The sequence below is a fragment of the Apaloderma vittatum genome, unplaced genomic scaffold (assembly GCF_000703405.1).
Source record: "Apaloderma vittatum isolate BGI_N311 unplaced genomic scaffold, ASM70340v1 scaffold3289, whole genome shotgun sequence".
NCBI lineage: Eukaryota > Metazoa > Chordata > Aves > Trogoniformes > Trogonidae > Apaloderma > Apaloderma vittatum.
This window is the reverse complement of record NW_009733376.1, coordinates 61,565-80,987: the sequence shown is the minus strand read 5'-3', so window position 1 is coordinate 80,987 and position 19,423 is coordinate 61,565. Positions and strand designations below refer to the sequence as shown.

Below are 19,423 nucleotides of genomic sequence, written 5' to 3'. Positions count from 1 at the left end.
GGGTGAGGAGGATGCTGGAGGCAGGACCCCAGTCACCCCGATGGCTGGGGTGCAGGGCACTGCCTTGCCATGGGGGATGGCTGTGGATGCTCCCTCCTCCCGTCAACAGCTCGCCCCATCGCCGGCACTGCCCACAGCCCGAGACGGGCATCTGGCTCCGATCTTCCCAGACAACATCTGGCGGTCTACAGGTTCACTGAAGACCCACCTCCTCACTTGCATGTTATGGTACACACAGCGTTTACACATACCAGTGCAAAAAAAAACAGGAAAAACACCCCAAACACCACAATGGCTCAGCAGAGGTCACAGGCACCGTCTACTCTGGTGCCGCTGCTCAGAGCGTCTGGACACTTGCCTTGACCTCGACGCCACGGGCCATCTGCGCCGGCAGCTCCCTGTTCCCTGCCGGGGGAGCGTTGGCAGCCAGTGCCAAGGGGTTTCGGCTAATCACCAGGTCCAGCTTATCTCCGGCCTCCGAAATCAGGGGAACAGCCAGACAGCAGTCAAAGTCTCTCGTTCGGATGCGGTTTACCTGCCAGGATGGATTTAGGATGTGCCATGAGGAGGAACAACAGAAAGACCATGTTTGTTAGTTAGAAAATGCAAAGTCGGTGCTAAACCCACACCTGTGAAAACACACAAGTCTTGGTTGGGAGTCCCTGACTCCAGGTTTGCAGCAGAGCAGAGTGGGGACAGCTCTTCAGGCAGAGCACATCCTTGCTTAGCTGAGAAATGATGTAAGAACTAGTAGAGGAAGGGGGGAAAAAGGTCAGGGTCAGGCATAAACCCCGAACCCCATTATCTGGGGCAGCATTACATGCATTAAACACTGCAGGTCTCAAAGTCAGTTCTCTAGTTCAAGCCTGTGGGAGAAAGGTTAACATTTTCCATTATCTTTTTTTTTTTGCCATCATGGCTTTTTCAGCACCTACAAAATAAATACAGCTCAGACCCTGAGGCTTCTGCCAACCATCTTCTAGCTCAGCCAGCAGTAAATTGATACTATACTGAACAGTTTCTGCTTCTCCTCTTCCCATTTACATCTCTCATTTCAGAGGAACCTGGATGCATTTCACATGGGCTCAGAAGGCGGCTGCAAATTATCTCTGCAGGATTCAGCAGTGAAAGCACTTTTACTGCTGTGTCTTGCAGACCTTCAAGCACATTTCTAGGCTGGGTCACTTGCAAGAACCACCCCAGCTCTCTCACCTACAACTACCAAAGCATCTGGGCTTGGTGCCACGACAGCTCCGAGACAGAGGGGGCTGGCAAACGGCATGGGGAAGGGCAGCAGGGAAGGGAGAAAGGAATTTCCCACCCACCTTTGGAGCGAACACAACCCCTGGGGCCAGGCGTTACTTTCTTCTCTGGGTAAGGGCTGTGTAAGTCCATGCAACCCCTTCATTCGAAACCCTTTCCCAGCATTAATGCATGCCTGTGGAGCTGGGCTCTGTGATGGTAGCAGCGTCCCCCTGCCCTAGCTGATGTCCAGGTAGTTGACCCCAATACTGCTCCTTACAACAGTAAGTTACTACTTAGTGTAGTAACTAAGGACAATTTCTAAACCACAGGCCAACAAGAAGAGATAAGACATGAGCTTCCTCTGCTTTTGCTCTACACCAGCCAGGCAGTTCCAGTGCAGAAGTGTCATCAGTGCAACGCTGTGCTCCAGCTAATCCATCCAGCCCAGAGGCAGGGGGTCTGTCGCAGCAGGGATGAAGTGTTTCGCTGGCCTTCAGGCACATGACGATGCCCACACTCAGAAGCACTGTGAAGCATCCTCAGCAGTGCAACGTCGTACCTCTTGACGGGAGCTGCCTGTACCAGGTCTGCAGTCTCTCATTCACAACTCCACATGTCAACACGATGGCAAGCGCCTCGTCGTCTCGTAGGTGTAAGCCATGCAGCGCAGCATGTGCAAGGAGGGGGATGTTGAAAGTCTCCAAGCTGCTCTGTTTAGGATTTTGGGCACACCTCCCAGAGCACTTGGCATTCGTGAAAAGTGACACATCCAACATTCAACAGAAAGGCAGCCTAAAGCCTAATTAGCTTCTTGTTCATTCTTGCACCATCTTTTATTTGAAGCCGAGAAGGGATAATTGTATAGCAGCCAACTGGCTAGAGACCATAACAAGCTTAAACAAGGTTCCCCATAGTGCTGCCAGTTCTCCAGTTACCTGATGTACATAATATATTGGCTCTAATCCTACTGCTAACAACCCCCGCCTAGAAATTAGTAAAACTAAACATCTTCTGAGTGTTTCCAAATATGGTCACAATATATGCATTTCCAAATGGTGGAAAATTTTCCATTGGGGTTGCACTTTCTCACAGTTGCTGTCTGAGTTGCCCCAAAGCAAAAATAGTTGGTTTTCATCCATATAAAGCTCATCTCCAGTCTCCAAAACTCACCATACTCTTACTGTCCCTCTGGTAGTCCGGTATGCCCAGGTCATGTTTATTACACCCTGTGCTTTTGACCAGTTTTTATTCTGTTTCTGTATCGGCTATTTCAGATCAAGTATCTTTCAAAGAAAAATATCCATGAAAAGCACTTTGCTTGGAGGATGTGTTTCCTAGAAAATTCTTTTGAAAAAGGCATGCACAGAACTTCATGAACACCGTAACTCCAAGTGGGGCTTCACAGGAACATGTATTGGTCAACACAGTCTAGGTCATCCAAAAATCACCCTCTTACATGACAGAAAAAGGACTGAGGGTAAGGAGAGGAAGCAACACAGCTTTTGGTTTGTTTTGAGTTGCCCAAGCTCAAAAAGGCCAATGCTGGGCCAGGCTGTGTCCTGGAATAGCTGTAACCTAGGAGTACCACCTGGGGGTACTACCTAGAGATTTCTCATTATAAAACACAGGTCTCATTGAGTGCTTGGTGGATAAGAGCTCACCTAGTTGGCTAACTATTACCTTTCATTAAAGTTAGTGCTGCCATGGATGGGTCTCACTTCTCTCTTCCTCTCAGCCACTCATTCACTCCGTCCCAGCCTCCAGAACTGCATTTTGCATTTATTACCTGAAGCACTCTGTCATATGGCTTGAGGCCACACTGATCTGCTGGCCCATCCGGACGGACCATATTTACATAGACACCTTTTTCTAACAGGCCATCTGACACACTGAATCCAAAGTCTTCGCTCTCTGGGTCTTTGTGGAGTGTCATCTGGAGGAGCAGAAACAGAAGACACACATTTTAAAGCAGCACAGGAAGGAGATGTACAGCGTTGGCAGGATAGGAATAACACAGGTAACATGTACAGACACAGCAATTCTGCTCTGGGTCTTCCAGGCAGATTTTTCTTAGCCTGGGCAGCTAATACAGATTGAGTCTTATTCACCAGACACCATCACCTTAGGTAGATCACATGGAGAAGTGCTTTGGTGACTGGCATACAACCAACCACATGACAGTCCCTCTCCTTTGGATGTGGAAGGAAACGTAAGCAGGCCGATAGCAACAGCTGCCCTATTTCAGGCAAATAGCAACAAAGCAAGTGTTACTAACGGAGCATCACCTTTCCTGGCGCAGGTTATACTGCACGTCCTCTGTGTATGCCAGGCCAGCACATGAAAAATCTACACGTTCATGGAGAATTTTCAATGTAGTGAGTCAAACGTGAAGCCAGCTCATTTCTAATACATCACTTGGCAGGAACATCTATACTTCTCCATGTTATTCATGAGCTCTTTTCAGAAAATTCGTATCAGTAAGTGCTGACATACTGAAGACAAGAAATGGGTAACCTCATCACCCTTCTCTTAAGCATGTCATGATTTGGCCTCCTCTGAAGGAGGATGCACTGCTGGAAGCGTGTCTTGACACAAGGTAACAGCGGGAGCCAGGGACAAGAGATTCCCCAACACCAAGAGATTCCCCAACACCACCAAAATCTCCCTTTGCCTCCCATGAAGTGGAAGTGCTTCTCTATAGTGAGGCTCTAACTCCACCACTGTGCTTTTGGCTGGGTGAGCCTCATGGATGCACAGTCCCGGAGAAGGACAGTACCCAGGATGACACACAGGAGCAGCCCACCTGGCCTCCACCTCATCTCCAAACACAGCCAACACCAGATGCTCCAGTGGAATGAAGAGTCACCCTGTAACATGCCTAATTACAAAGCTCTCCTCCTTCAGGTATGAAGAAGTTTTAGCTAAAGACACACTTGCCATGCCCTGGAGGACAAGAGGAGATCAAGCATGAATAAGTTGTTTTTTCCAGCTACCATAACTGCGGGTTTCGTTATAAAGTCACACTAGGAAAGAAAAAAGCAATCAAATTTTTTTAAACCTCTCCAGCTCCTTTCCCTGCTTGCATTCTGCATCAGCAGCTTCAACAGTTAATTACTTTTTCTCATTACCGTTGCCTTGCACCAAACTGGCTATGTTCATCTGGTACTGAATTCAAACACGTATTCCATCACTCAAGTCCTACCATTTGCACTCCTTCAGGAAAGGCTAGGGGTGGAGTGGAAAGGGAGGGAAAATATGTTATTTTTAAGTTATTGTAAGTGATATTTTTATATGAGAAGTGCCTTACTGAATGGAGTGTGCCACCAGAAAAGGGTTGATGGGTCTCCACAGGGCCATGCTTTGAGCTCTATTGCTTGTACCTCTAGCAGCAATTAACGAACTCCAGAACACAAGGACCTGGAAAGCTCACACAATACATGGAATTGGCAAAGCACAGGTGTGAACCCCGCTGAAACAAGGCAGCCAAATCCCATAACGCTTCTGAAAAGGCTCCTGCATCTTGATCTGACCCTCTGGAAACCTTGGCTGCAGACCTTGGTGGGAGCGAGCTTTAACAAGCAACATTTTCTGGGGTCACTCAGAGCAAAGGAGATTTTCTACAAGGCTGCAAAGCCTCTATAGCTTTAATCATCGAGACCACAGTGCCACAGCCACACCAATCCTTGGCAACACAGACCTTGTGAAACTCGAGGGGGGTAGGGGACATGATTTCCTGCATCTCCTTCTCAATCTTCTTCATGTCCAGGTTCCTCTCGTTCTTCTTGGCAGGGGAGCTGCTGCTCTCAGTCTGTCCATCATCACAGCTGGAGTTTGCTTTCCTCAACGGGCTCAGTCCCGATGGGTTGACAGAGTCCAGGAGCAGCTTGCTGCCCTCCAGGCCCAGGTTGTGCACGCTCCCTGTCATGATGGACGCCTGTAGGGTGAGGGCACAAAGTCACTCTGCTGAGCCAGCAGGAAGAGATTGACCCCGCAGCAACACAAGTGGCACAAATAACAGGAGGGCAGCGCTGTTCTCATTAATCAGAAAATAAGTACCAAGAAGCTCTTCCAGTTAGCTAGAAAAGCCATTTCCAGACCTCAGGAGCCTGCTTGCCAGATCTACTGCTGACTTGTTGGGTGCTTTCCACCCCGACCCCTACAAGGAGCTTTAACTCAGAAGGAAGCATCTGTGAAGCGTCGCCTTGTTTTTGATGATCCCTTCTACACAAACAAGCCCAGGCAGGCCTCATCTTGTGCATGAACCTTCTTGGTAGTCAAGAAGGAGGAACATCCTGATTTCAAGGGGGTCCCAGAGGAAGCAGTGTCTGACTGGGCAGCTCACCACCAGCACCGCCCAGTGCTGGCAGTGGCCCAGGGAAGTCAATATCTTGTACTCCACTGAGGACAATTCAGCAGAGAAATTGGATTTTATCTGTCAGTAAACGGGAGCTGTCACTGAGCAAAAGTGAGTTAAAAATATGAAATTAAGTAGTATTTAAGGCTGGTCATCCTTGATAGCATCCATTAAAAGATGCCCCTAAGTAGATTCTACTCCATTTGGCAATGCTTTTCACTAATGAGATTACATTGATCAAAGCTAACGAAGGAATCAAGAATCCAGTCTGTGGAACCCCAACTGGCTCCAGGTCATAGAGTCCATTTAAAAAGCGTAATGAAAACTGTCATTTCAGAGTTCAGGTTCCAAGGGTCTGCAGTCCCCTTAAATGTCAAAAGGTAGAAGAAAGAAAGAAAAGGTAGAGAGCAGATAGAAACATTCTGCAATGCTAAACACAGCAAGTCAAAGAGCAACAGCTCCTGTGCACAGAGGAAATATCATCTGACTAAATCTCTAACCAAGGTCCTCCAGTACTTTGCTCCAAGCTGGAGCTAAGGCAAATAAAGCAAATTCTGGTAGCAGTATAGAAATGCCAGCACTACCCACATTATCCCCAAATCGGGATGGATAAAATACAGAAAACCTCTTAGCTTTGCTCTTTCCAGGTCTTTGCACAAAAAACCCGACTTAATCAGCTCGAATTTGGATAAAACTCAAATACCTGCTACACACGCTGGAAGGACGTTGACTTACTGCATGCCTGAAACGCAGGTCAACAAACAGAGGTACGGCCAAGCAGGGTACGTCTGTTCCCTGACCTCAGGCAGCCTTAACACCCGCCGTGACACCAACACCGGCACTGGAGAGCCAGCGAGGAGAACAGAAAGGTCTGTGCATGTGGTGCTGCTGACCTCCCTCCTGCCCCACAAATACCATAACCGGCCGATACTCAACAGCACTCGACTCCTTCTCTGTCTTCAAGGGATTTAAATACTCCTCACAGCACCATGAGCAATTTTCTAGATGCTTTGAGTTAAGAGCAAGCAGCAAAAAAGAGCAGTTCTGGACTTCTCCAGCCTGTGGCTGCCGCACTTTATATTTCCCCATGTCTTGGCTGCCCTCAGAGCAAAGCAGGGACACACACTCCACTAGATAGACTGGAAAAAGCCTGTTTCTACCCATACCCCACAGTCTGGGAGTTGAGTGCTACTGTGTGTGAACCTGTTTCTAGGCTATCATGGGTCATCTTGCAGGACTCTTATTCTTTTTTCAAATGCAGAGCATGAAGGGTCAAATAACTAAAAACACCTAAAAAAATAAAATAAATCCGTGACTGTCATAAAATCACAGGATTCCAGGAGTTGGGGCTTAGAAATCTGTGATAGAGCAAAAGCCTCAGTGAGCGTTGCTCACCCCACACCACATCTCGGGCAGAGTGGGCACATGGAGAAGGAGGAACAGATCAGGGGTGCTTTGAATTTCATGAAAGGGGAGTTGAAACCCATCAGACCTCTGCTAAACACACATCGCTTTGCTTTTGTCCATAGAACTGTCCAAAATATTCTAGAAATGTACTAAATACACCAAAACTCTAGCAGTGCTCAGCTTTTTTCTAAAATTTCTTTGCATTTTTAAAAGCATTACTGTAACTGTCAAAGCTCCAAAGGCTTAAACCAGCACGAACCAAAAGCCCACGCATCTCTGCACCTCGGATTCCTGCAAAAGGAACAGGATTGGGCAGAAGGATATCTTCTCTACCCTGGCATTTCACAGCAGTTCAACAAATCCCTTCTTTTTCATTTAGATGCCAGCCATTATGTGGAAAAGAAATATCTATGCATCATTTCAGAAAAGTACTTTTTCTTAAGCAGTAAAAAACTGTTCAGAAGGTTTGACAGCGGCTGCCTAAACTCATTTCTAAATATATTCAGGTCCAGGAAATAAGTGAAGTTATAGTTTGTGGGGGCTGGGGATTTGGGGGTTTGTGTGTTGGCTTTTCTTTTTAAGTCAGCATTTTCTTAAGCAGTTAAGATAATAAATAGAACGGTTCGTGCTTCAGCGTGATAAATTTAATTGAGATTTCCTCCTCCACTTACAGTTGCTAAGGATCAAGGAGAAAAGAACAATTAGTAAGTCCCTTGTCACCATATAGGCCAAAACAGGACTTTCCTTTTCCACCTCAAATTACCTAGAAATTCAAGCTTTTTTTTTTTGCTTTCTTTTTTTTTTTTCTCTGAAGCCTGAGCGATATGCAATTGTGCATAAAAACAGTCCCACTGGGGGTTCCAGAGGGCACGACCCAGCAAGCTGTCTCCAGCCCCCTGCACCCAGAACGCAGGGCGAGAGACGAGCTCGTGGGGTCCCGCTACTTCTTTGGGGCTAAAGGAACTGAATCAGTGGGGAGAGCAGCACGGGTCCCATCCTGCCAGGCACCTTTGCTTCCCACTGCTTGACAGTCTCAAGGGAGGCCTTTATTTGCATCCTACTGCTTAGAAATCCAGGCTCCTTATCCTATAACCGGACACAATAGCATGACCTCCAAAGCATTTTGGATAAAGCAAAGAGAAAGTGGTTTGTGAAGACAGGAAACACCTTTATTTCTGCAGGAAGCAATTACTTTTTTAGATTTTTCCATGGGGAAGGCTGGCTGAAAAGCTTCCAATTACCTATTCCACTGAAACATTTTCCGGCACAGTGACAGCTCAATGCAAGATATATGTTGGGTCTGTCTTATATCTGAAGCAAGCCAAGACTTGAGTCCCAACAGAAGGGTTTGGGTCTCCTTTTGCTTGGCCTCTGAGTGCTTTGGACAGACAATATCTTTCCAAGCAAAGGGTTTACCGTTCGATAGGGAAGGTTTGCCAACAGTCATGTGAAGATTGTTGGCCAGCAACGGTTTGCAAAAAGAGCGTGGAGTTCCTGGCGGGTAAGTCATCAGCTCACGGAAAAAGTGCACGCAAGCAACTGTCTAATGAGACGCAGTTATCCATTAGCACAAACAGTCACACGGATTAAAACCGAACCCTTCTTCACACCACTGGCAGCACGGGGATGCTACGGGCAATTAACAGATCCGGGGAAACAGTCTAACATTTACGGCAAGAGCAAAACAGTCAGATCAGCAGCAAATTCAGAAAGTGATTTACCTCAATCTCCCTCAAAAGTTCAGACTGGCCACATGTTTCCAAATCCTCCAAAGCTTCTCCAAAAACACGCCAAAAACTATCCTCATGAGTGGTCTCAAGGCCATTTTGGCGGTTGGGGTATCTGTTGTAACGTAGGAACCAAACATTGTCAGCACTCTTCTGCAGCGGGATGAAAGCCGCAAGGCTACAGCAAGTGTCTCACCAGTAAAAGCAGAGACTTGAAGAGTCTTCATATACAAAAGCAAACAATATGAACTTTTCAGACAAAGAGTCCGAATACGAGACCTCCATGCATTTACTACCGGGGCACGTGTCCTTCAAAGGAAGAATTAAGTTGGTGTAGTAATGTCAAAGTTCAAAGGGTAAATTAAAAAGTGCCTGTAGGAAGATTGTAGGTTTAGGAAGACGTTTTGGTGAAATAGAGAAGTGAAAGAAAAAAGGATGCATTATGGGTAAACCAGGAGCCTCAGAGACTGTTAGTACAAAGGCTGATGGGATAGAGCTCAGATCTGAGACACAGAACACCTGAGAAGAGAGAGAAAAACACAGAGGGTAACAGACATGGTGAGAAAATGATAAATACATTAGGTCTCTATGAGAGTAAATAATGCAAAGATGTATATAAAAATGATTGCCCTGGGCTGGACAAGCAAACGCACACTACAGCCAGCAATATCGACAGTGTCATGTATAACCCATATAAACCGAGTTTCATTTGCTGTGGGATGGCCATGGAACTGAGCTGTTACTTTCAGGAGGTCTTTTTTTTGTTGTTATGTAACAGTCATGGCATCTCCAGCCATGTAAAGATTGACATCAGCTCTGTCTACGACAGAGAGTAAGAATAGGGAGAACCTCTCTCAAGCAGATACAAACACACGTTAACGGGAACACCATGTGCATCTTGCTGGGGCTTCTGCAATTTTCCACCTCGGCAGTTTCAGCATCTCTTCCCTCTGACCACAAGCCAGGGTCTATTCTCAGATTTCTCAAGCAAATAGCAATTAAACATGCCGAAGTCCTCTGAACATGTCAGAGAAGTAGGTGACAGCAGACACTGCTTACTGAATGCTAGACTGTGCAAAACTCAGATCATAAGTGCTCAGTTTAACTGGAGCTTCTTGAAGGAAACTCTCATGGGTGTCACGATAAACCCACTAGTGTGTCATGGGGAGAGACCTCAAGGGGACAGTGACATTAGAGCAGCCCTAATGCATTTTCTACACATCTTATTAGGAGCTGCATGGACAAGGCTCCACCTCTGCAACATCTGGCAGCATCTCACATGGCTTAATGGTCATCCGCGCCACAGATGGGAAGGGACACTCATTTACCAGAGCCACTTAGCAAAGTCAAAACATTTTACATGAGTACAAGTCAAAGAGAGGTTGGCTTCCATTAAACATATAATGACCCCTGGGGCTATTAATAGAGCTTTTTTCAGATCTCCATTAACTGCAAAGTCTTTAGCACACGCTTTGCTTTTCATCCACTGGTTTAAATGGGGTCTGTAGCAAGCATAAACTCACACACACATGCTTCTGGTCCTTGTGGCACCATGGAGTGTCTGGGGAGAGCAGCATCTGACATGGCTTATTGTATTTTAAATTCAACTCCTACCTTTAATCAGCTTTTAAAGGACACTAGCCTTTACACCAGGCAGAAAGGTCAACAAAACACCCAGCAAGACTTTATAAAAACAAACCAAAATTTCCCCAAAAAAGGAATTTTTAATTCTTTCCCCTTACTCATTTCCTTCCTCTGCTCCCAGGTTCCCTAAGAGGCAAGCGTCCCTTCCAGTTACCAGTTTCTCGCCTCTCAGATCAGCAGCATAACAAACACATCCAGGGTGCGGATGGATCCGTACAGGCTCTCTCACCACTGGGTCAGCAGGTTTTTCCAGGCCAAAGGCAACTGGGGTTACAGACATTTTGTTTTTCTCCCTAATAAAAAGGGCTCAGCGGCATGAACCGTTTCACTTGCACTTTGACATCAGGGCTTGGAGCCCTCATTAGGGACACACGGGGCTTCGAGTGCTCAGATTTGCTAACTTCAGCTGTCAGCGGCCTCGCTGGGAGGGCCACGAGAGATCATCGACCTCTGTGAGCTGGCTCTCGCTGAGAGGCAAAACAAGAACAAAGTCTCCGCCACTGCCAGCCTTCCTGCCAGTTTGATCATCTTTAAATAGGTGGAAATGGCCATGAGATGTTCTAAGGGTTTTGTCTGGACAAACAAAAGTTAAGGAAAAAATAAAAGAAAACAGAACCAACAGTAACAACACGACACACACAACTATGGGGACTCTGGAGGATGTTGAGGGAAGGGTTAGTTACGAAGCAACAAGGCTTTTCCGCCACGTGTGGCTCAGTGAGGGGCAGCCTCTGGCCTGGGCAGATCCAGCAGGATTTTCACCCAAAGCAAGGGGCAGCTGCAGCCTCCTCCACGGGCTCAGGAGGTGTTGTCAGATTTCTCCTACACTGGCTGAGCTGGTGGATTGACTTGACCATGTTCACACAGCGTGGCTTTGTCTGTAGTGTTGGAAGGGCCAAAGTGTGATGGAGAGAGATGTCCAGCCACAGCTTTGGGAAATTTTTAACTTGAACGTGCAACCTCATACTGGTCCTCCAAGAGCTTTGGCTGGCCTTTTTCTGCTTTGTGGCATTGAGCTGTTGTGAAGCTGCATCCTCACTTGAAAAAGTTTGGGCAACACAAGTAGGGACAGCTCTGACCATGACTATTTATTACACCTTAGCTATGAAACCATCTCAGCCTTTACAAGGCAGGGGAATGAGACACGGTAAGAACCTGTAGTCCATGCAGCTGAGACTGCCCTAACTCCAGGCACAAATGCCACCGGGCCGTGGCAGAGGTGCCACAGAGCTACACCCAGAGTAACCTCGTAACGTGGAGGTGATTTGACAGAGCAGGTCATCCTAGCACCTCTCCCATGGCTGCCCAGTGCCAAGATGGGGTCATCGCTGGCTGTTCCACCACATTTCCACACCCCCTTACCCCTACGCAGTGACACCCATATTTGCAGACATGCCTCTTTGCCTCCTCCCACTTTCTCCATACCTGCTGGGCTTGTCCCAGTCATCTTCACCGAAGCTTCCATCCATGTAGGGGTAGTTTTTCCTGGGGTCTGCCGGCGGGGTGCTGCTCTTTTGCCTGCTGTGTCTCCATTCGTGTGGATGGAGGGCTATGCCTGCAGCCTGAGGTACATATGTACCTAGGAAAGGCAAGAGAGGGTGGAAAGAGAGAGGGTAATACCTGATCAGAAAACCCAAATAGAGTGAGTCACACTGAGCCAGGAGAGCTTTGCTCCCCAAATCCCAAATCTGAGGCCATATGGATTGTATACTGCTTCCACCTCCGTCATCCGAAAGGGGTTGTTCTTCCCATCTCTTCTTGCTTTAACAAAGCAGCTTCTCAGGATCTTGTCACAAGGTGCCCCATTTCTCCTTTGCTTTCCCACTTCTGAGTAGTTTTGTGGTGTGTATCTGGGATCCACTGACCTGGGACTACATATACTCACAGATGCAGATCCTACCCCCAGTCAGCTTCAGTTTTGGTTAACGGCTCCTGTTTCCACACTGAACCCAGCAGAAATTGTATTGTTGAAGAAGCCACCTTTAAGTACAGTGAATCCTTCAAAGAGAGAAGATCCTGCTAAGCTTCCCTCAGCATGCCCAACCACACTTGTTTTGAAGGATTTGGAGGCCTGATTTCCATTAGGAAAAAACCCATTCCTTAGATTCTCAACTGTCTTTGGGACTTAATGGACAGCACAAAAAAAGTAACAGTATATGGGACAGCACCAAAGAAACCACAGCCAGAGCAGCCAGCAGCAACAGCCTCCCTTCAACAACTGTAATGGTGCTGAGGGTACCTGGCGGTGGTCACCATCTCCAGTGTGCTCTGCAGTGGTAAATGAGGAACAGTCAGCCCTGAGCCCAAGAGCTGCCTTCAGAATCAGCTGGTGCAGGTACAGAAAACTGCTTCAGGCACATGTGTGTGAAAGGCAAGGAACAGGAGGAAAAACTGCTGGCTCGAGAGAAGGGGACGTTCATCTGTACGACATTTGATAGGAGATCAGTACAGACCGTTAAGGTGAAATCAGAGAAGTTTCACTATGTCTGCCCCCATGGACTTTTCCGTACTGCAGTGTCTCACTCCAGAGATGCAAATCCATCACTATCAAGTCACAAGATCCCCAGGTCTCACAAGAAGCTGCCTTGAGAGAAACCTTCCAAAACAGAGCATTCCTCAGCAGTGTCAATGCCATCTGCAGTGGAAATAAATCTCCCGAGTCCCCTGCCCATCTCCTGCTGCCCGTTCAACATTTCAGAGAAATCACAGCCTTTCCAAGAACCATTGTGCGCTTCCATCACGCAGTGCCAAACAAACAGGAAGAGGTATCAGAGAAACACATAATTAAGGGAGACTTGACCTCCCAAACAGCTAAGAGCACTGGAAATACTCAATGTCAATGCCAGCACTTTCACTGAAAATGCCAAGGCCTGTTACTTCACTTAGCTGAGTGTCTCCTCTGTGTGTTTTTAAAAATTAGACTGCTCTGGAGAGAACCTCAGAAAAGTGCTTGCCAACATCTTACAGCAGTCAGGAGTGTTCGTCGCCTGCCAGAGCAGAATAAGGTCCCTGGATGCAGGGCTCTGCAGAGGGTGGGCAGCAGGTTTGGGCTGAGCGCAGGGGGCCAGGGACCGCAGGGCAACGTGTGCAGAACCATCGCTTAGGTGCCACTGGTTTTGCCTCCTCCTGCCAGGGACATGGGCTGGATCCCTGGGATTCAGAGCCACCTGGTGGCATGTTCCCACCAGGCCCAGCACAGTTCCCTCGTCCAAACCCTTCCTAAAGCTGTAGATGAACTTAAAATCTACAAGGTTGTGGAAGCCCCATCTGTAGTTCCCCATTCGGGATGTAAACCCCAATCTCGAGGCTCTGTGCATCCCAGGTCTCCCTGCATCCTGCCTTCTCTGCCCATCTCACGGGTGACCCTGTGCTTCCTTCTCCCTATGCTCCCGCATCCCCCTTCCCATCCAGCACCGGCACACCGTGATGCAAACAAATGCAATTGCCAGGGAAGACAAAAGAGCCCCTGAAGCATAGTCGGTGGATGTTGGGCAACTTGGCATCAGCCCCACTCCCCGGGGCTCTGTGCTCAATTACTCATTCTCAATTTACCTGTAAAAGCAATCACTTTGCTAAACCCAGTGTCCAACTTGAGTTAACATTCAATTAAATGTAGAAGGATTGCAGCATTATTAAGTCCAGGGAATTCCTCCTTAATGAAGCTTCCAGTCCCAAGTGCACTCCCAAATTAAGACTTTAGACCAACAGCGCCTGAAGGAAGACACAGGTGTGGTGGAAGAGACACCTGCGAGGTGCTATCCTTTGAACTTTCCCAAGTCAGAGCACAATGAGCACAGGCACACATTGTGCTCAGCACATTGAAGGTGCTTTGCCACAGCATCCCTGCAACATCCCTCCCTGTTTTCACATTCTGTTCTGGATAGCAGTCTTTTCACTAATTTCCTCTTGCAAAGGTGATTCAGGGTTTTGTTTTGTTTCAACATGGGCTAATGCTAGTTTATGTCACTAAATTCTGAACGGAAATAACTATTTTCCACTGCTTTTCTCCAAGTAAAGATCTATTCCCATGACTGGAGCATACTCCATCTCAATTCCATATGTCTGCCAGAAGTCACAGCTGAATAAACCTGGCCTCGAAGACTTGTGTTCATCTGATCACTCACTAGAGAGTTAGAGATACTTTCCAGTAGTATTACCTTAATTATTTTGTTAAGTGAGTGCTTCTAGTCACAAGACATTCTCGTGTTTAAAACATCCTAAAGAGGATTAGTATGTCCTACATGGCCTCTCTGGAGAATTAAAAATGAGCTACGGACCAAACACTCTGTAAGACATATGGCCAATGAATATTTCCTCTGATTACGTGAATTATAAAGTGCTGTAATGGTTTTGAAAAAGCTGTGAACATTATGATGCCATATAAGCCAGAAGAAATGTGCCAATAAAAACCTAAACCAGATACATCAACTCAGAGCACCACATGAGTGCATTTTAAAATACATTTCGTTCTCTGCTGGACGTGAGAAGTCATGCAAATGTTGTCAGACCACAGGCTTCGGCTCATGTTCAGTCTCCAGACAAATCCAGAGGCTCTGCCTATCTTCACCTTGGCCCAGAAAGCCCTAAGAAAAGACAACTCTGGCTTACCTTGGCTACCATACCCAGCATCAATGCCAGAGCCATCCCAGGACTCCATAGCACTGTCCACACTAGGAATTGTGGTGGAGTATATCTCAGACAGCTTGCTAGTTTTCTGGGAGTCCGTCAGTTCATCTTCTGGGTCGCTCACTTCATTTATACTCCCCGACTTCTTGGGATAGGATTCTGAAATCAGAACACGCTGCTTTAGCAGGCAGAAAGAGCAACCTCAGGGAAAGGCTTATGCTGACATGGGAGCAAGCCCAGGTACTGTAAGTCTTTCCAAGTACCTCTTTAGCTCTTCAAAAGTAGCTGAGAAAGGCCTGTGCAATGCAGCTGAAAGGATTTAATGTAGTACTCTTACCTCAAGCTGAATCAAGAAAAAATGCCTTCCTGAGTTTTTAGCACATGGAATATAAGGAGCAACCACAGGGATATCAGGATTCTCAAATATTAGAGAGTTGGGACCTAATCTCAATTCATAAGCACATCTTCTTGTGCCTTTGGAAACTTTCTCCAAACAGCCCTGCCCAGAGAAGTGCTGGCCTCTGCAGACAACAGCCCACAGTTTCTCTGGTCTTCTTCTTCCTCTGAGCAGCACCGACTCAGGGTGCTGGCTGCAAACATTCTGTTACAAGCAGATCTTTTAAAGAGATTCCAACCACAATGCAACCTTGCCCCAGACTACCGCAGCTGAAGTTATAGCACACTTCCAAGATACAGAAGTTAATACAAACTTGTATCAATCATGACAGGGAGGTTGGACTAGATGATCTCTAAGGTCCCTTCCAGTCTAGGCCATTCTATGATTCTGATCACCTCCTCTGCAGTAGCATCCACGCAGCCCGACAGCACCAGCGGCATTCGTGGGCCTGGTATTTTGAAGCTGAATTTCCTCTGATCAATGATTGGAAAATGGAAAGCTGAATGTGGATGATGAAACCCAGACCTTCCCTTTCATTATTTTAGTAATAATAGGCCCTTATTATCATTATATCAAATTCCATTTCAGGCAAAAGCTACGCAAGGAATGGCTTCTCAGCATAAGCATTTCTTTGTACTGAATATTTTAAAGTCCTCCTTGATTAGATATCCTGTTCGCCATTCACACCCTGGATCTCCGACTCACAGAGGCTGGGATAAAAAGCCCTCTCAAAGTGTGCATTTGTCAAAGAGGACAGACTATTTTGGCAAACAAAGCCCAGTGTCCTGAAAGTCCCTATTTTCCAAGCATTCAGAAGATTGCTCACCATGATTAGCTCAAGATTACCTTGAAATTTCAATTACACCTGCTTCATTCGCAGAATGATTAAGGAGTCTCCAACTGGCACTTGCATGTCAATTACCTCACCGAGCGGCTCTGACAATGCTAAGTGTCAGCAGAGGGGGGAAAAACAGTATTTCAGACCAAGAATCAAGACGTTTGGCTGCAGGGAACGAGACTGGGGTGTCTTGAAGAGGAATCAATTCCTCACATCTGTTTGCGAAATCCCCACTCCCTGCCTGGGCTTCCTCTATTTGTAAAATAGGTGCACTGACACACATTTGCAAACTGCTTTCAGGTCTACAGAAGTGCTATGTTTAAGAGCAATGCTATTTTTTCAGATGCAGGACAGACATCTCATGGACCACGCTCACCTGATTTCTTCTAATTCCCACAGCGCTGTGGGCCACTGGCTGGGTAGGTCCAGCTAAATCTAGAGACTGAAGAAGCACGGCACAAAAAAAAAGGACAGAAAATACTGGGTGTGGGGAGAGATAGAAATGCAGCCAGAATGCACCTGCTACTTTCTGAACTTGATGAAGAAGCCTCTCTTTGGCTGTGATTACAGAGCCAGGGAGAAAAGCTTGCATGTTCCCTGGTTCTGCCACTCTCCCCTCTTTGCTCCCAAGAAGCAGCCTACTTGCACTAAGTATGCTCCTGCTCTGACACCATGTCAAGAGGAACAGCTTCAAAGTCACAGGGAAGTTGGCAGTGAAATGAGAAGGGGATTTCTAGAGTGAAGGTAGATGCTTCGAAAGATTATCTTAGGACCCCAAGCCAAGAGACAGGACATAAAAGACATGTTGCCAATCACTTTCAAAATTTTGAATTAAAGGTGCTGGGATTTTTTTCAAAGGATTCTATCAGCTCAGAGTCCCCTTGTTCCTTTTGAGGGATTATATTTCAGAACAAAACTGCACTCTTCTACTTTTAAAAGCAACTTCTGTTTCAGTTCTGTGTGAAAAACCCATACTGACAGGGAATTGCATAAGGTTTCAATCTGAAAAAAAATTATCAACAATAAACCTGCCATATAAACTCCTTCCAGTATCAGAGAAATCCTCTGAGTTCCCTCCTCTCCCCACCACCATCTTTGGATCAGAATTTCAAAAAACTTCTACCTTTCCCCTCGGTCCCCAGCCATGCCCCTGACCATTCTGCCTCATCTCATCTTCCACAACACATGAAGGGAAACCCACAGCACTACCTACTCCATCCCCTGGGGTCCGTGCTGCTGGGGTGCGCCCTTGCTCCCACCCCAAACCAGGGTCCCCAACTCACTCTCCGTTTGCTTCTTGATCTTCAGAGTGACCGTCTCTCCTGCCATCTGCAGCAGGTGAATGGCTTCGCTCAGCGGTTTGCCCTTGAGGCTCACGTTATTGATTGCTAATATCCGGTCACCAACGTGGATAGCTCCAGTTCTGGAGAGAAAAGGTGTTAGAAATTTCAGAGGAGCAATTCACCAATATGAGGCAGGCCACTAAGTTGCTGCTTGAAGCAACAGCACTTTCAAATGCATCTTCGCTTCCCCTTCGTACACTGTAGAGCTGTGATTTCCTCTTCATCACCACAACCAAGAATTTGAGTTGTTCCACACCCCATCTTCCACCTGGGCATAGACATACAAACATGCACAGGAACATGCGCACTCCTTGGATAGCAGACCCCTCGGGAACTGGGACTGCAGACCAGCTTACAGCCAAAGCTCTTCAAAGCCAGGGGGTCTACATGCTAAAAGCACCAGCAGTTCCAGTGTGTGATGTCCACCAGTTGTCGTGCATGGAACTGAAGGGCACGTTCACACTGATGAGAATCATACAATGGCCTAAGCTGGAAGGGACCTCAGAGATCACTTTAATCCAGCCTCCCTGTCGCCAGGGATGCCGCCTCTCGACTAGATCAGGCAACACATGGGGACCGAATGGGAAGAAATGAGACAAACGCAGAAACCCATTGAAAAAAAGCAAAACACAAACAGCTCAACATACACCGATTGTGTGTGCAAGCATAAGCTGAACCAATTACAGATCAGTTCATCATACGTTTAAAGCTCAGCCCTACATAGCTACACCATGGTGACTTTCTCCATCAGAACAAGCACTCTGAAGAGGTTACTATCACGTCTTATCGCACAGCCATATTCTGGCACTGGCTTCTGCTCTCAGCTAAATAAATCCTCAAGCTTCAGTAACAGCCAAGAATGAACGAAAAAGCCACGGCAATTCTCCCCCATCTCCTCCATCTTTCCCCTCTGTGTCCACCCACAGACAGGGGCTCACTTTACCTCTCCTGGCATTTACCACAGTTCTGGGACGAGCGGGCAGATTGGGATGTGTCCATGGTCAGAGCTGGCTGCCAAGGCAGCAGCTCACACTCACCGCTGGCTGGACCAAGCTCACCACCCTCATGCTCCAGCTCCCTAAGGCCAGCAAGCAAGAGCAGCAATTCTCTCCTTCTCCAACAGTGCCATGAGGTTTAACTATCAGAAACCTGTGTGATGGAGCCAGGAGAAGATGCAGATCCAGACTGCAGTATCTTTTTTCCCATGGCAATGTGCCTCTCTTAGGTTACATCCTGCAGAATTGGGAGTTTTTGTACTGTTGCAGGCAAAACAGCTACTTGTCTTTCCCCAAAACAGGAAAGTTTTGTAGACACACTGCTGGAAAACACCTCCTGTAAGTACATCATTTTGGAAAACGCAGCCAAACAGCAGGCAGGACTGACTGTTCTGCTGTTGCTAGATTCTAGTGCTGCAGAGCTACTTGGACAGTGCCATTTCAGTCCCGCCACTAGATGTCCACCTTGTCCTATCCAAATCGGCCTGAACAAGTCCTCGGGGAAAAACCTGTGCATTCAAATAAATTACAAATCAAACTGGTACTGGAAAATTTGTTTTTAAAGTTTCACCTACGTAGTCATAAAAAACCAAGATAACTGCTGGCAGTTTAAAGACGATCCTTTGCTTGCTGCCGTGTTTCAGCATTCGAGGGTTCCCTGCTGTAGCCCTGAACCCAGCATGGGGACCCATCTCCTATCCAAGACACCACCAGCCCAACTGCTCACCTCTGAACAACATGACTGCTTTGCAGAAACTGCGAAAATCCCTCAGTAGGGGAAAAAAAACAGAGACAAAAAGTCACGTTCAGCCAAGTGTTTTCTTCAACTGTGGGAAAAGTAAATCCA

The 19,423-nt window shown here is 47.0% G+C and overlaps 1 protein-coding gene across 1 annotated transcript in view; it reads right to left on the bottom strand.

The window, feature by feature from the left end:
• Positions 1 to 337: 337 nt before the first annotated feature.
• LOC104278769 (glutamate receptor-interacting protein 2-like) overlaps positions 338 to 19,423 on the bottom strand; it is a 58,318-nt gene continuing 39,232 nt past the window's right edge. Inside the window, exons 17-23 of the mRNA XM_009875851.1 lie at positions 17,522 to 17,661; positions 14,986 to 15,162; positions 11,803 to 11,956; positions 8,728 to 8,848; positions 4,943 to 5,179; positions 3,032 to 3,178; positions 338 to 535 (exon numbers count right to left, since the gene is read on the bottom strand). Coding sequence (XP_009874153.1) covers positions 338 to 535; positions 3,032 to 3,178; positions 4,943 to 5,179; positions 8,728 to 8,848; positions 11,803 to 11,956; positions 14,986 to 15,162; positions 17,522 to 17,661 — 1,174 coding nt within the window. The remainder of the gene's footprint in view (positions 536 to 3,031; positions 3,179 to 4,942; positions 5,180 to 8,727; positions 8,849 to 11,802; positions 11,957 to 14,985; positions 15,163 to 17,521; positions 17,662 to 19,423) is intronic.